The 18,066-nt window shown below is 33.9% G+C and overlaps 1 protein-coding gene across 19 annotated transcripts in view; it reads left to right on the top strand.

Moving 5' to 3' along the window:
* Window positions 1-18,066, top strand: part of HMBOX1 (homeobox containing 1) — a 191,225-nt gene that overhangs the window by 77,921 nt on the left and 95,238 nt on the right. For all 19 annotated transcript variants that reach the window (XM_025462959.3, XM_025462970.3, XM_025462958.3 and 16 more), the window contains 2 exons: window positions 8,332-8,808; window positions 16,669-16,754. In XM_025462959.3, the coding sequence (XP_025318744.1) occupies window positions 8,332-8,808; window positions 16,669-16,754 (563 nt within the window). The remainder of the gene's footprint in view (window positions 1-8,331; window positions 8,809-16,668; window positions 16,755-18,066) is intronic.

Below are 18,066 nucleotides of genomic sequence, written 5' to 3'. Positions count from 1 at the left end.
CTGTTATAAAGTGTGATTGGCTGATTAGAATATAATCTCATTTTTCTCAAGTCTTTTTATTATGAAAAGAACTTTTTCATAATAAAATGAAGTGAATTTCTATCATAGCCCCTATTCTTTTGTTTTAGTCAGTTCTCCTATTGGTTTGAATTATAGATTTATCTTATACTGTTATGCTCAATTCCCACTAAATCTTCATTTCTTACTTATTCTCACTTCTTATCATTTTTATACTTTAAGACTCCCATTCATTTGATGGTAATAATAACTGTGAAAGAGGCTAATGTGCCATAACTAGTAAGAAGGGTCTGAGTACATCTTTAGTTGATGAATATTATGATTAATTCTAGATTGTGTTAAATCCTCATGCAGTAAATACCAAGTATGCAAACAAAACTAACTTATGACTAGGTCATATTTTGCCTAGTCAGTCTAGATAAAAAGATAGCAGAATCAAGCTGAAGAAAATGCTAAGTGCTGTAATTTAATAAAATATTATTAACTGTTAATGCTTTGCAAGTAAAGTAGTGATGTTATTTTTGCACAGGTGATTTCAAGATTAATCATTTGTGAATGCTTTAACCTTCTTTGCTCTATATGTTTGTAAAAGTTAGTTTAAGAAAGTGTTCTGGACCACATGCTGATTTAAGAAGGGTTTAGGTATATCCAAGTAGGGATAAAATTTATTATAAAATAGGTTTACTATTATGGTCCGATAGTATGGTCTTTTGAAATATCAGTTAATGAACTGAGCCATAATCCCTGAATTTAATTCTTCTTTTATGCTTTAAACATTGTCTGTGTTACTACAGTGTCAAAATTCTTCTCACATCATTTTCTATTATTGTTGGCCTGAGTCTGCATTCAGATTAGTAATTTAAAGTGAAAGACATTCCTTACTCTATGAACAGTTCTTGTGCTACATAAGAAAATTAATTTAGTTTTTACAGGTTATCTTTTTCTGTCATAAAAGAATTGCTGGTGTCGTGGACTTAGATGACCGTTGTAGGTCATTTACTGCCATAATTTCAGGATTACATGCTTAAACTAGGTAAATTATGAGAAACAAAGTGTGGAAGTGACAGGCTGTACCTTTGCTCAATGCACATTGAGATACTATTCTTGATACCCAAGAAAACCTCTAATCTTAGCATTTTTCTCAGTGAAATATAGTACCTTCAGTGTCTTATGCATGATTTGATCCTGCTTATTCCATTATCATTCTACTCTGTAGTGATCATACATTCCATTTTAGCAATTATAGATCTTTTTACATTAGTTCTGTCTTTGTACTTGGGATCTCTTTTGGTGCAAGGCACAAATATCTAATTTAAACAAGGTGTAGAATAAGGTGAAATTTATGCTTCTATATAACATACAGCAAGAAGGACAAGAGATGTAGCAGGCACTCAAGAATTGCTAGAATAAAGAATGTGAATGCTGCAGAGCTTTCTCCTTTGCTCTGCATTTCCTACTATGCTTTATTTGACAAAGTCACTTTTTCCACATGGTGAAGAATGTACCAGACTAGTATCTTCCTGCTGCTGAGCACAGTTATAGTGACTGTCCATTTTCCTGCTGATCTAACCTAAATATTTTAGGAAAGCAAGGCTTAGCTTCCTTGTGGGCCCACCCTTTGGCCAGGAGGCAGGATATTACAAGTGGCAGTCCCTCGAACATGTGGTTGGAAACAATGAGGCATTCTAGGCAGACAAAATAATACGAATATTCTGTTATCACCTTTCATGGCTTTTGGAATAAAAGTGCTTCCCATGGTGAATCTCAATTGACATAAAATACTAAATTGTTTCAGATGCTTTGGAATCGTTAGTTTTGATAGTTCTAATACAAGCTTTAGGGTGGATACTTTTCAATAACCAGTTATGGGAACCTGGGTGGCTCAGTGGTTGAGCGTCTGTCTTTGGCTCAGGTTGTGATCCTGTGGTCCCAGGATCGTGTCCCACATTGGGCTCCTCACGGGGAGCCTGCTTCTCTCTCTGACTCTCTCTGTCTCTCATAAATAAGTAAATAAAATCCTAAAAAAAAAAAATGAGTTAAATTCATATAAAATTTAGTTTAGTTTTATGCTATCACATTGCTTCTTACAGAAAAGGATTTAAAGAATTCCATACAGATACTATCTGTTCTAATATAAATAGGATAGGAAAATACCAGGATTTTTTTTTTTTTTTTTTTTTTGTCTGTGTAATAAAACAGTTCTTGAAGTCTCATTTAAACTAAGGTCAGTTTATGAAGTATTTTGAAAACATTAAGACTGAAGTTAGTAAAGGACAGGTCTACTTTATTTTATAAGGGAAAGGAATAATGTGTAAAAACCTCAGTTTACCAAATCAATAAATTAGTTACATTAATTTATTTTAAAATTTTAAAAAATATTTTTAAAATTTACTTATTTGAGAGAGTGTGTGTGTGTGCATGAGCAAGAGGAGGGACAGAGGGAGAGAGAGAGAGAGAAGGAGAAGCAGACTCCCCACTGAACAGGGAGCCCAGTGTGGGGCTTGATCCCAGGACCCCGGGATCATGACCTGAGCCAAAGGCAGACACTTAACTGACTGAGCCACCTAAGTGCCCCTATTTTTTAATTTCTAATTTTAATTCCAGTATAGTTAACTACAGTGTTATATTAGTTTCAGATGTATAATATAGTGATTCACCAATTCTATACATTAGTCAGTGCTCATCATGATAAGTGTATTCTTAATCCTCTCACCTATTTCACCCACTGCTCACTCACCTCCTTTCTGGCAGTTTCTTCTCTGTAGTTGAGTCTGGTTTTTTGTCTCTTTTACCCTTTGTTCATTTGTTTTGTTCCTTAAATTCCACATGAGTGAAATCATGGTATTTGTCTTTCTCTGACTTTCTGTCCATGTGGTTAAAAATGGCCAATTTTCATTATTCTTATGACTAATATTCCTCTGTATGTGGTTTATCCATTCATCTAACAGTGAACACTTGGGCTGCTTCCATAATTTGACTAATAGTAAATAATGCTGCAATAAACATAGAGATGCATCTTTCTTTTTGAATTAGCGTTTTCATTTTCTTTGGGTAAATACTCAGTAGTGGAATTACTAGATCATAAAGTATTTCTATTTTCAGTTTTTTGAGGAACCTCCATACTATTTTCCACCCTGGCTGTACCAGTTTGCATTCTTACCAACAGTGCGCAAGGGTTCCTTTTTTTCTACATCCTCATCAACACTTGTTTCTTGTATTTTTGATGTTAGCCATTTTGACAGGTATGAGGTAATACCTCATTGTAGTTTTGATTTGCATTTCCTTGATAATGAATGATGCTCAACATCTTTTCATGTGTCTCTTGGCCATCTGTAAGTCATCTTTAGTAAAATGTCTCTTCAAGTCCTCTGCCCATTTTTTAATTGTGTTGTTTGGAGGGGGTTGATGTTAAGTTGTATGAATTCTTTATACGTTTTGTATACTAACCCCTAATTGGATATATCATTTGCAAATATCTTCTCCCATTTATTTTTATATATTTTTTAAAGATTTATTTATTCATGAGAGACACACACGCAGAGAGAGAGAGAGAGAGAGAGAGAGAGAGAGAGAGGCAGAGACACAGGCAGAGGGAGGAGAAGCAGGCTCGCCGGTCTCTAGGATCAGGCCCTGGGCTGAAGATGGCACTAAACCGCTGAACCATCCGGGCTGCCCTCTTCTCGCATTTAGTAGGTTGTCTTTTAGTTTGGTTGGTTGTTTCTTTTGTGTGGAAGCTTTTTATTTTGATGTAGTCCCGATAGTTTATTTTTGCTTTTGTTTCTCTTATCTCAGGAGACCTATCTAGAAAGATGTTCTGGCCAGTATCAGTGTCTGTGCTCTCTTCTGGAATGTTCATGGTTTCAGATCTCACATTTAGGTCTTTAATCCATTTTGAGTTTATTTTTGTATATGGTATAAGAAAGTAGTCCAGTCTTATTCTTTTGCATGTAACTGTCCAGTTTTCTCAAAACCATTTGTTCACTTTTTCCTATTGCATATTCTTGCCTCCTTTGTCGAAGATTACTTATCCACATAATTGTGGGTTTATTTCTGGACTCTTTATTCTGTTCTTTTGACCTATGGTATCTATTTCTGTGCCAGTACCATACTGTTTTGATTACTAGTGCTTGGTAGTACATCTTGAAATCTAGGACTGTTATACCTTTAGTTTTCTTCTTTTTAAAGATTGTGGGTCTTTTGTGTTTCCATACAAATTTTAGGATTATTTGCTCTAGTTCTTTGAAAAATGCTGTTAGTATTTTGATAGGGATTGCATTAACTCTGTAGATTGCTTTGAGTAGTACAGACATTTTAACAATATTGGTCCTTACGGTCCATGAGCATGGAATATCTTTTCATTTTTTTTGTGACGTTTGGCAGCTACTGTTAAAGAGAATTTCCTAGGATTAGCTTTATTATATTACCAAGCACTGATAGAGCAGAAAAAATGGCTAAGGTTTATAACAGAAACTAAATGTTAAATGTCTCTTATAAGCCACTTGGAAAATGTTCATGTAGCTTTCTCAGCAAACTTTATTTAAGCCTAATATGCCTGCTGAAAAATTCACAAATCAGTAGTCACTGCTTGGTGGATGTTCACAGTGAATATACCAGTGTAATATAACTAGCATGGAACATTACCAACACTGCATAGCATTTTAGTAATAGATCATTCATACTAAACCAGGTGTATTGTTCTTTTGAAATTGGTCAGGAGAAGTTTTCTCTTCCCTCCCAACCAGATGATGATATATTAGGGGGGGATGTATTAAGCTAACAAGTAGTAAAATACAATTGTAATAGCCAAAGCATTTCAAGATTTATTCATGTCAGTGATACAGACTGAGTGCATGATTAGATGCTGAGGAAGGGATAGAAGGAGAGAATCTTCAAGACTACTTCTCACTGAGCCAGGAGACCCATGCAGGGCTCAACCCCATGACCCATGAGATCATGACCTGAGCCAAAACCAAGAGTCAAACATTTAACCGACTGAGCCACCCAGGTGTGCCCCATAGTCAAAGCATTTAGAATAGCTAATGATTGGAAATAGTCTGTGTGTCTAAAATAGGATAAACAAACATGAAGTATATTCCTATAATGAAGTACTACTCAACAATATAAAGGACAAACTACTGATACATACCTATATCATACATGAATCTCCAAAACTTTATGCTGAGTGAAAAGAGTACATAGAAATTCCATTTATAGGGGTGGCTCAGCGGTTTAAGCACCTGCCTTTGGCCCAGGGCATGATCCTGGAGTCCCAGGATCGAGTCCTGCATTGGCCTCCCTGCATGGAGCTTGCTCCTCCCTCGGTCTGTGTCTCTGCCTCTCTCTCTCTCTTTCTCTCTCTGTGTCTATCATGAATAAATAAAATCTTAAAAAAAAATTCCATTTATATGAAGTTCTAGAACAGGGAAAACCAATCTGTGGTGGGAAAAGTCTGAGCAGTGTTTCCCTGTAAGAGAAGGGGTTAAGGATTAGCTGGAAAGGGAGCACTTCTTGGGATGATAGCAATATTCTGTATCTTCAAAGGCATTTTCAAAGGCTATGTATTTCTTTTTTACAATGTGTACTTCTCAAAACTTATAGAGTGGTAAACAAAAGATTTGTGTAGTTTTTTTGATGTAAATTTTACCTCAGAAGATAAAACCTGAACAAATACTGAGCTCTAGTTATTGAAATGCATGTGGAAGTATTTAGGAAGAAGTGTACAAATGTCTGTAACTAATTTTCAAATGTATAAAAAATAAGATGAGTATAGGTATGGATGCATAAGCAAATGGATAGTTATGTTATAAAGCAAATGCAATGTTAACAGTAAAATGTAGATAGTATGTGGGTGTTCACTGCAAATTTCCTTCAATTTTTCTATATGTTTAATGTTTTTTATTATAAAATGTTGGAGGAAAAAAACCCAGGCAATCAAGAAACAAAATAATAGTCATGAAAATAAGACTTTTATCATGGCTAGCTTGTCACAGTGAGTATTGGAAGAAAGCAGAAGATAATGTTCAGGTGTAAGGCAGACACACACTGTCCTATGACCACAACTGGCTTGCAACATGTAATTTGTGGTCCACAAAATACATTTGTTTTTATTTTTAATTAACCTGTCTCGAAAATAAGAGTGATTTCACATAAAAATTTTAGATTTCTGTCTGCTTATTTTTAAGAGGATTTGAAAGATAAGTCAGTCAGTCGATAGAGAATAGAGAATCCAAAGGCAGATAGAGATTTGTGCAGAAATTTTATATATGAAAAAGATTGTATTTCAGATGAGAAGAGACATATTACTCAGTAAAGCATATTGGACAACCACCTATGCATTTGAGAAAAAATAAAGCTCAAATCCTTTCACACTCATTAAGTAAATATAAATTACAGGTGGAGCAACGATTTAAATGTAAAAAAAAAAAACTATTACTAGAACCCCTAGTCCATCATTAGGATGGTTGTATCTAAGTGATTTTAACTGGAGACTTAAAAGAGTTTGATAGCATATATCCCAAACCATAGGTTTCCAGTAAGTCCTGAAATATGTTGGGAAGCAGAATGATACATGCTTTGGAGTCAATAATATCTAGGTTTAAATCTTTTTTCTACACTTACTCAGACTTTTTGCAAGGTACAGAACCACTCTGAGCCTTAGTTTCCTCAATAATTAATATACAATTTTAAAAATCTTCCACAGAGGGTTGTTGTGAGGATCAGATGAAATTACATTCTGTGAAATTCTTGCGCAGTGCCTGCCTAGAAGTGAATATTCAATAAATTTTTAGTATAGAGTGAGGAAGAAACAGACTTTGAACAGCTGTAGGGAACTGGCCCAGAACAGATGTTTCACCTATAAAGGATGAGAAAATTCTTTGACATTTATTTCCATTAGCAAACATTTATTTAGAACCTACTGTATGCCATGCATCCTATTTGGCATTATAACTATAAAAATAAGAATAGAAGAAATTACCACTTCAAAAAAATCTTAAATTAGGAAAGTCAAATTTTATAAGAAAGGAAATCAAGTAGTAAGAATTTTTATTTTATTTTATTTTGATTTTTTAAAAAGATTTTATTTATTCGTGAGAGACGGGGGGGGGGGGGGGGGGGTTGGTGGGCAGAGACACAGGCAGAGGAAGAAGTAGGCTCCATGCAGGGAGCCTGATGTGGGACTCAATCCCGGGTCTCCAGGATCACACCCTGGGCTGAAGGTGACACTAAATCACTGAGCCATGCTCACTGGGCTGCCCAGAATTTTTAAATTCAATAATTCCCTTAAGCTTAATATTATTATGTCTCTAACATTTTCTGGCATGCTACAGTTTCTCCTGTTAGTTAAAGGAAACATAATGTGGAAGCAATTTCCTAAGAAAACTGAATAGTTTGGCTACAACCATGAAAGATCCATTTCTCGGGATAACTATTAAGAGAGAATGCATTACAGAGATGAGATAACTAAACGAAATTGCTAAGTGGTGGGTGAAATGGTACTTAAGTTTTTTTATGCCTTTCTTACTTTTCCATTTAAATATTTTTGCTGGTTGTTAGTATTTGCCTTGGCTTACTTTTCCATGTCATTTGTTTACATTAAATGAAGATACAACTTCCTAGATAATTTTTTCCCCACATTTAGTAAAACAAGATAACACAAACTGTTTTTTCAACAGCATATCGTTAATAGTACTCTAATGTAATGAATTTGAGATAGAAAACCCCTTGTGAGTAATCACGAATAGGCTAGGATTAAAAGTGTATGTATCGGGATCCCTGGGTGGCGCAGCGGTTTGGCGCCTGCCTTTGGCCCAGGGCGCGATCCTGGAGACCTGGGATCGAATCCCACGTCAGGCTCCCGGTGCATGGAGCCTGCTTCTCCCTCTGCCTACGTCTCTGCCTCTCTCTCTTTCTCTCTCTGTGTGTGACTATCATAAATAAATAAAAATTAAAAAAAAAAAGTGTATGTATCTAATCTGCTATTTTGGTATTATTGCCATAACTGAAATTTTGGTTCAAATATTTACCAGATTGAGGAAAATGTAAATTGTACACCATATGAAATTGGGTTTTAGACATTAAACCTAATGTCCATCTGCCAATAAACTCAGTAACTGTGCCAATCTATTTGCCGTGACAAAAATATTTTAGCATGGAGTGATAATAATTTATTATAATTATTATGATAATGTGTTGTTTTCAGTAAGAAATTTATTAGGAATATTTTGCGTTTTCTCCTGAGTATTCTCTATAATGATATGTTCTTTGGTACATGTTATAAATAAAAGATTTATTTTTTATTTTTTTATTTTTTAGTTTGCTGGAAACCATGTCTCACTATACAGATGAACCCAGATTTACCATAGAGCAGATAGATCTGCTTCAGCGCCTTCGGCGTACTGGAATGACTAAACATGAAATTCTCCATGCCTTGGAAACTTTGGACCGTCTTGATCAAGAGCATAGTGACAAGTTTGGAAGAAGGTCCAGCTATGGAGGAAGTTCTTATGGGAATAGTACCAACAATGTTCCAGCATCTTCTTCTACAGCTACAGCTTCCACACAGACCCAACATTCTGGAATGTCCCCATCGCCTAGCAATAGTTATGATACCTCCCCACAGCCTTGCACTACCAATCAAAATGGAAGGGAGAATAGCGAGCGATTATCCACGTCCAATGGAAAGATGTCACCCACTCGCTACCATGCAAACAGCATGGGTCAGAGGTCATACAGTTTTGAAGCCTCAGAAGAGGACCTAGATGTAGATGATAAAGTGGAGGAATTAATGAGGTTAGTTCCTTTGCTTACTCAGAGTCCCCCAAATGTCTGTGTTCTTAGATTGGTTTTTAATATACTGTATTTCAGCTACCCACTTGTAAGAACTAGGATTTCCCCCTGCTCCCCTTGGAGATGAAAGAAGATATTTTCAAATTTTATGATTTTACAAATTTTGTCTTCTTTACCTTAGCCCCTTCTCTTTGCTGCCTGATAATAAGCCTTTTCCATTCTGTTTATCAAAGCAGAAATTAGCCTTCTCTTTATAGTTCTAACTGCTAACATCTGAATTTTCTGAATTGTTAACACATTCTAATCCTTAGAGTTTTCTGAGAGAAAAGATGTTTTATCATGATACAGAACTTGTGCGATTAGTTTTTCACTCTAACATACCACATCAAAATAATTTTGAGCACCTATTATATAAAAACTTGTGTTCTTAGGAAGAAAAATAGACATGCTTCCTACCCCTAAGAAGCTAAGGTTCTAAGTTAATAGATGCCATATATATTATCTATTACAAGGTAAGTTTAAGCCTTTGTTGTTTTAAACACTGAGAAAAGAAGTCCACTTTCAACAGATAAAATTAAGAGAGACTTCACATTGGACCTGGAACACTCTGAGGCCAGTAACCATGTGTTTTCGAATGTTGTGTTTCCTGGATCTAGGACTGTCCTTGGCACATGGTAAGGGTTTAATATGTTAAGTGAATTGATGAATTTGAGCTAAATTTAAAAGGATAGCTTTTGTTTGGAAATATAGGAACTTTATTTAAAGTTAAGGGAATAGTAAAAGGTAGAGAAGGCAAGGCATGTTTATAAAGGCTGCTTGAGCTAGACTATGGTGATAAGAATATTAGGATACAATACAGATTTGGAAAAATTTGAGTTCCACACAAGTAGTTTTATGTTTAATTTGGTTGAAATTAAGGATTTTTTACAGGTCTATAGGAATAGACATGATAAAAGCATTGTTTTCAATAGATTATCAGTACTGTAGTGGAAGGAAATCCTGCAGATAGATTAGTTACAGTAGAGAAGCTGTAGCATGAATTTGTCAGAATAAAGTTAAAACCTATAATGAGTTATAGTTCTTCCTAACGATTTTAGGGCTTGAAAATAGTATAATGGTGACTAAATATTGAATATAGAAGATCGGCTCTATAATACCACAGTGGTAAAATCTTTTAAACAAACTGTCCCAAATTTATTTTTAGGGTAGCACTGCCTTGTATGAAATTGTGAACTGAACAGACTATCTAGATTCTAATATAATTCTTATAATGAATAGTTTCATAGAGCAGCCATAGAACTCTGTTATTTAAACTTTTAAAACTTTAAGAGATCAATTTGATTTTGAACTCATTTGTACTTGTTAAAGCAGCTGGCCACAGTTTAGATGTTCCTTTTGAATTTAACATGTGTATCATTGTCATGATTGAGAGGGAGAACTGTTGCTGCAAATAGACGGTTACTTAACTCATTAAAATATAACAGGGTTAGCTTTTAATTATCCTGAGTAGAGAGGATATTATATCAACAATAAAATTTATATGCTAGCATGTTTTTTTGTTGTTGCTGTCATTAATCAGTTTTAATAAGCTTTTAACATAACAGTTATTCCCAAGTGTGTATTAAACTACCACAAAATTTGGGGAAACTTCGTTATTAACTAAAGGCTCTGAGATTGGCCAGGGTCTAAAACTTGACTGCAAGGATCTAAACACTTAACTATTAGCTCTTACATTGGCATAATATAATTCAACTATGTTCTCAAAATCAACAGTAAACCTCTTTAGCAATCACTAGGATTTGTAGTTAAATCCCACAATTAATACACATTCAAGTTTTATCATTAAAAATATACAGGTTTTTGCATTGTTACCAGCATTTGGTTTACTAACTGCCACTTATTGCATAGTTAGTATACTTTATCTTTACCCTGTTCTCAACTTCTTTCTTTGAACTGCTACTTTGGTTCTTTAATCATCTAAGGGTCTCACTGAACCTTCTGGCTCTCTGTGGTCCTCTGCCATTGTGTCCTCTCCCACACCTGCACTCCTCCTTTATGCCCACCTCTTATTTTTCTCAAGTTTGCACATAACAACCTTAGGTCAGAGGAATAAGTTTACTGCATGACTGTTCTCACTTTTAATCACTGTAACCATGCTGTGTATGAGGTGGAGGAGAGAAATTGAGATTCATAAAATTTAAATAACTGGCCCAAGAAAATTTAAATATTAAGTGGCAGAGCTTGAATTCTAACCCGTGTCTTTATTGCCATGTCTCTGATATCTGTTGCCTCTGTAAATAAGTTTTTCATGTCTGCAGATTCGAGTAAGATTTCAAGAACGGTGGTTGATATAACACAAATCAAAGTTGTGAATGCCTTAATGGGCTGTTCCTCCTTCCCTCCACCTCCCACATGATATTTGCCACTTCAAATCAATTACTAACCAGATGAATTTTTATTTGGTAGAATGCTAGAGAAATTTTTTAGTGGATCTTTCTGAGTATACTGTGCCACATGTTGCTCTACTGCCCTCGCTAATCACTCAACACTATGGTGATATTGTAGTAGATTAGATTTGATGGGCTATAAGTGGGGGAGAATGGGTAACTGAATGCCTTCCTGTCTCCTTTTATAGATAATCATATATAATTCACATCTTGCATGCTCACATTTCCCAACCCCCATAGCACTCAATCATATGTTAAATATTTTTCAAATCACGTAACCCACTGAGTTGATAGACTTAACACCTAAAAATTTCAAGGTGCACAAAAGACATTTTTTGTAGAAATTAAGTGTATGTATACCTGATCAACCTGTTAGGAAAGAATCAGAAAGAAACTGCTACTTTTCCCATTTTTTAATTGATTGAAGTGAAAAAAACAAAACAAAACAGATAGTTCTCAACAAATTATTGAATTGAATGTATAACATTTTAGGAAGGACTTTACAGCCAAGAGCTAGAAGACCCATTCCACATATTAATATTTTAAAATGCATCTATTGACATACATATTTATATATTGGTATATATATATACATCTGTTAATATTATAGTGTAGATTTGTTCCTTCATGTATACATTATAAAATAATAATTGAAATGAGGCTTATCAGGAATTCATAAACAATGCCATATATTAAGGTGTTATTCTTAACTACCCATTACTAAATTTTATGACTGTGTTTATATTTTGTATAAGATCCAAGACTTTATTCCAAGTGATTAACTATATGCCCAACAATAGGTGATTTAGGATATTGATTTTCTAAATTCAGTTACTATGTTGTGTATACAGATAGAGTAGCTTTCCTTTTAAAGTTATCTTAAAATTTTTTATATTATCTCCTTTATCTCCCTGAGTAGAAATGAAGGGAAACGGGTTTTTATTCAAAAGTTAAAGAATTTGTATGTAACTATATTTTCCCACCTGTGAAATAGTCTTGTCTTTGTAGGTATTGCTCAATCTCTGGAAGACTTTGAAATAGATGGCTCTTTAAGGAGTCCTAAAGAATGTTTAGCATACATACCAATTGAGAGAATATGGAAGATCTTAAAGCACACAACTTTTAAACATGTAGTCTTTAATCGTCTTTGTTCCAGAAATGGAAGGATTGCCATTTTGAGCTAGCATAAATAATTTTTTCCAATCTGACTTGGGAAGCTTAAACATATTTGAGATGAAGAACTTAGAGCTATTTTATAAATTATCTAGATCAGGTTTGCCATTTTACAACCTTTTATCTTCAACTATAAATTTGTTCATTCATTGAACAAATTAAACTCTATTATATGCAAACTCCATGATGAATAAGACACAGTCTTTGTGCTAAAAGACTTCACAGGCTAGTAGGAGCAATAAGACCAGATCAGGAACAACTATAATACAGAACAGCATGAAACATAGTAGCATGTGAGTAATATAATTGAAATGATAACGTTAGCTGTTGGAAGAAAGATCTTTTTTAGCTATGAGGATCAGGGAGAACTTCTCTGAATAGATGACAGTTAAATTGTGTCTTAAGAGTGATTCTACAAAGAGGCATTACTGATTAATTCATTTGGATATTAAGAAAGGTCTATAGGTAACAATGGAAAGTTTAGCAAGTTATAAAAATAATGGCAGTGGAGGGTGGAAAGGAGAGTTTTATCCTCGTGTGGAAAGCACCTCAGTAGATGAATTCTGGATGGCTGTGATTTGGAAAAGGTGGTAGGAAGAGATGACATGGATTTTAAGTGGTTTAATGCAAATAGAATGGTAGCTTATCTTGGAATTAAGCTATGGAATCCAAGAAAGATCAACTTGTGTTTCACTTCAATTTCATAAAACTTAAGGAGTACAGATCATGAGGATACGAGATTTTTATAAGAAGTGAATTGTGAGGAGTCCTGGGTGATTAAAATAAAAACTTGAAAAAAATTAGTTCTCAAAAAAAAAAAAAGAGAAGAAAAGGGATTAAAGAGGGTGAAAAATTTCAAATGAAGGGAGAAAGAAAGCAGTGGGAGGGTATAAGAAAATTAGATTTGGAAGGAAACAAAGGAGTTTTCACACTTAAGAAACCAGTCATTTCAGAGTTACTATGTGGACAGTAGGAGAGGCAAGTTGTTAAGGAAGACAGAATGAGGGGGAATATTTGAAAGTTTAAAGAACAAGTTAGCCCTGCAGAATGGAGGTCTCTGAAATATACAAGAGAATTGGACATAGTGAAGGTTGAATACTGTTACTATTTTGAAAATATAGGTTCTTCCCACTATTGAAAGCTTGAGTTACACCACTTCACTTTAGGAAAGACCTCCATTAGTCCCTGTTTTCACTAACTGAAGAAAATGTGAAGGGTATTTTTTACTTCTACAAAAAATGCTGTTAGTACACTAATGCGGGTCTTTTATAAAAGCAGAGTGGAATAATGTGAACTTTCAGAAAGCATAGGATACCTGTAACTAGTGAAAATACTAAGTGACACATCACTCACTGTGTCTAAATTGACATCACCGAAATCTTTCCATGGTGCCTTGAAGTACCTCATGCAGATATTTACATCAGTCATAGGTAGTTACAGCAGATCGCTCATGTCTTCTTTACCTGGGAATCTTTCTGGGGTTTATAAAATAATAGTCATTGTTTATTGAATGGTTTTACAGTTTCAAAAGTTTTTACATTGAGGAATTTTTAATTTTATATATTATACACATATATACACATGTACACACATTTAATACTACATTTCATTTAAAATTAATTTCAGTGTGTGGAGAAAAATTTTAAGACCCTTGTGATTGGGATATTAATGTTTTCATTTTACTATATGATGAAACCAGGGTCTAGCTGTATTAATGACTTGCCCTAGAGTTACCTTACTTTTTAAGTCTTACGTTTTTCTTCTATTTGAAAACGCTTCTCTCTATTGACTAAAGAGGTTTTGTTATTATTATTTTTTTAACTCATTGTGGGTACTTACAAACTTGCCAAGTATCTAAAAATATAGTCTGTGAGAGGGTAAGTGAATTGCTGCTGTTTTGCAGACTTTTTCAAGTTCCTTCTGTCTTGCTGCAGTCCTTGATAAATACCATACTGCAAGGCTGTGAGTAATTCACAAACTGGATATTTCCTATTGGAATAATTGAGTGTTATCTCCTCTTTATGATTTAGTGTCTACTCTAGGTGAATTTGACTTAAAATAAATTGATTTAAATTCCAATTTAAATCAGTAGCCAAGAAAATACTATTTAATCATTTTTCCCATAAAAGCACATTTTTTTATTTAACCTTAATAAATATTCTCTTAAACTCAATTTTTCACTTTCCTAGAAGGATATTCCATATATTGCAATGCAGGGCTTTATTTAAAATTTTCCAGATTAATCTTGAGGTTGTATCAGAAACCAAATGATTTGGTTATTTTAGTTACATAAGGCAAATGAAATTCATACTACTGAAGTTATCTCTTGCTCAACTGGTTTTTGGTGAATTTTTGAGAGCCTTTTGGCTTATGCTACCTGTATTTTACTGTGCAGTTTGTTTTATTTGACTTTAAAGTGTATGATTTGTGCCTCTTTCTTTCAAATATACAGTTTTTAAATAAAATAAGAATGCATATTTTTTAAAGAAATACTTCAAATATAAACAAGTGAAAGTTTTGGAAAGAATCTAGCCATACCTAGTTCAGAATCTAGATGAGTATGAGAAATTTTAAATATTGAATTAGGCAGATATGACTATTTTCTTTCTTTAGAAATCTTTTTGATTAGGTAGAATTTCCAACCAGTAGATCAGGAATATACTGTAGAACTTCAGATTGAATGTTGTCCCTACTATTGCTTCTCTGCACTTTTCCAGAATTCCTGAAAGGGAACATGGAATCAGCCAACAGAATGGTAGATTCTCTCCTCACCAAGGGGCTAAAATACCTGCTCTTAAGTTAAATCACAGCTAATTCTTTTTGGATGGGATCTTATCTTTCGTTGCTCCAAATAATCTTTAGGGAGACTTGAGCTCCCATAAGAAGTTTGTGGTTCATTTACAAAATGATTTGTAAAGATTTAATGACCCCATTGTCTCAGATCAAGGGTCAGCAAACTTTTCCTGGGGAAGACTGGATGGTAAGCATTTTACACTTTGTGGCCAAATTGAGGATATAATACACATACTTACATCTAAGAGAAAACAAAAAGATCATGCATTTTTATTGATAAAATTTAATATAGAATAATAATAGTTGAATATAGTTTTTAAAATATAGGCCAACCAATGAGAAGAATGGAATTTTTGTGGGGAGGATATGATACTTTGCTTAATTCATGTTCAATGTCAGTGCTTACTGTCATCAAGTAATGATTACAAGTGTTCATCTTTGAAAACCATTCTTAGTTAATAGATTGTATAAAAACAGATGGGAGACTGAATTTAGCCATATTTGCTGACTCTATATGAGATTATAAATTACCACTCTCCTGTGTTACTTTCGAACTTGATGAAAAATCAGTGCTTTACTTATCTAATCCTTTTGAACATAAAGCATTCAAAGAGAAATTGGTTTGTTTTAAGGGTTCAAGTATAAGTTTTACTTAAGTATTTGTTCTGGTGGAGAAATAGAAGTCTTGACTTTCATTGTTATTCTAGTGAATGTCTAGTCTTTTGAGAATTTGTTGTCTTAGTGGAGGAAAAAATGAGTCTATAATATGTAATCTCAAGGATACAATATAATATATTCTATATATTATATATAATAGGAAATAAATAAGTGCCTTTTTTATATTAAAGTTCTATATTCACCTCATCCAACTTAAATTTTTTTTTTTTGGTTTATGTAGAAAAAAGGCAAATTAAATTTGTTAAAATGGCTAATACTTTAGCAGTTGTAAGAATGATGATTTCTGTTCCTTTAACAAAAGTTTTAAAATGACTAAACATTATTTATGCAGTTATGTAGTTAACATGTAAGACCACAATCTGCTCACAACTGATCTTTGTTGTTGTTGTTGCTTTTTATTTTTCTAGGATTTCTGTCTGTGTAAGGTATATTCATTCCTCAGTAATGAAACTTAGTATATACCATATGGCAGCCTTGTTCCTAATGTGAATTATACACAGCATGTGATTAACCATCCTCTGGTATGAGACTTATATCTACTGTGGCATTCACTAAAGCGTCTGTCTGATGGTGTGATGTTTTAGGACTTGAATATTTGGTGTTTCTTGGTTTGTTTTAATTTCATATTTTCACACAAGCTTGGTCTGTTTACCTTTATTTTTGTGTCTTTTCTTTCTATGTTCTCCTCACCTCTCTACTTCACCTTTCTTAGCAAAGATGAGGATTTCTACCTTCAACATACATTGTTGGTCTTGTCTTCTGTTTTTGTTAGGAGGGACAGCAGTGTGATAAAAGAGGAAATCAAAGCCTTTCTTGCCAATCGGAGGATTTCCCAAGCAGTTGTTGCACAGGTAACAGGTAAGAGCTGAAGAGCCCTTTATTCTGGAATCATGTCTAGTCTCTGCCTTTTGGTGCAGATGTTGGAATATTACTTGCATTTCTGCATTGCAGTACAGACCTGTCAATTTAGGCATAATAATGTATGCCTGTGATTTAAAACCCATTGTCTCTGATATCATGGAACTTCTCCAGTATTTTTTTTTTACTTGTGCTAGTAAGTTTTAGAGCATTTTTGATAAGCACAAAATCCCCCATTTTATGGCTAAAAAAAGGGTTCTCTGGTTTTCTTATAATTGTGACAGAGCTCATGACACATGCACATCCAACTGCTATCTACAGTTCATATTTTTAAAAGGTTTACAGTCCTCCTAATTCCTGATTTTACCAATTAAAAAAAATGATTCATGAGAGTAAAGGAAGTTTTTTTAACCACCTTTCTGTATGTGAAAGCTTTCCTCAAACCATTACGGAGAAGATAAGAGTTATCATTGTCTTCTCTTTGTTCTTTATATCCCATCCCATTACCCACCCCACTGCAGCCCCATCTCAAGTATGTGGTGTATATGTGTCATTCTCTATTCAGATTGCGTTTTTTATGGAATTCTTAAATTTAGGGGTAGCCTGTCTTCTTTGTTGGTATGTAGTCTTCCTTTCTTGGATATTAGTGGTTTATAAAGACCTTTAAAATCAACTATGCCTTAGTCATGAGAAACTCTTGTAACTACGTTTTGTAGTTGATACATTGTTTTATGTTGTACATTAGTAGATAATGAAAATTAATTTTTTCCTCCTTCCACCCTTTTAAAACTTGCCAGTAACAGCTATGTGACTTTGGGCTTTTTAGCCTCTATGCCTCAGTTTCTTACCTTTATGATGAAATAGTTGGATCTGATCACATAATACCTTCCCATTTTAAGGTATCATTTCTGTTCTCTAGACATCAATATATATTGAAGCTAATTTACCTAAAAGGTTGTTACTAACCATCAGTATTGTTAAAAATGAAACTTGAGATTTCAGAAGTCTTAAATTTCATCCCAAAAATCTAAGGTCAGCCAGTCTTAATTTGTGTATAATATATAATACTAGTAATATATTTTTATAAATGATGCCTTTGTTCATGGTAAAAGATTTTAAATAAAGGCATATCTTTCCATGTAGAAATCTTAGAGGGATGATGTGTGAATTTAATTTTTGTAATTTTCAGTATATTATTTAAAATAAACTTGTACCTTTATCTTCCAGGATTAAGGAATATGCTAAGGGCAAGTTAAGTGGGCTTTACCAAAACCCAGTGATGTGCACAATGAAAAGATTGAGTGTTGTCTTT

The sequence above is a fragment of the Canis lupus genome, chromosome 25, assembly GCF_003254725.2.
Source record: "Canis lupus dingo isolate Sandy chromosome 25, ASM325472v2, whole genome shotgun sequence".
Lineage (NCBI taxonomy): Eukaryota > Metazoa > Chordata > Mammalia > Carnivora > Canidae > Canis > Canis lupus.
This window is presented reverse-complemented; position numbering and strand designations above follow the sequence as displayed.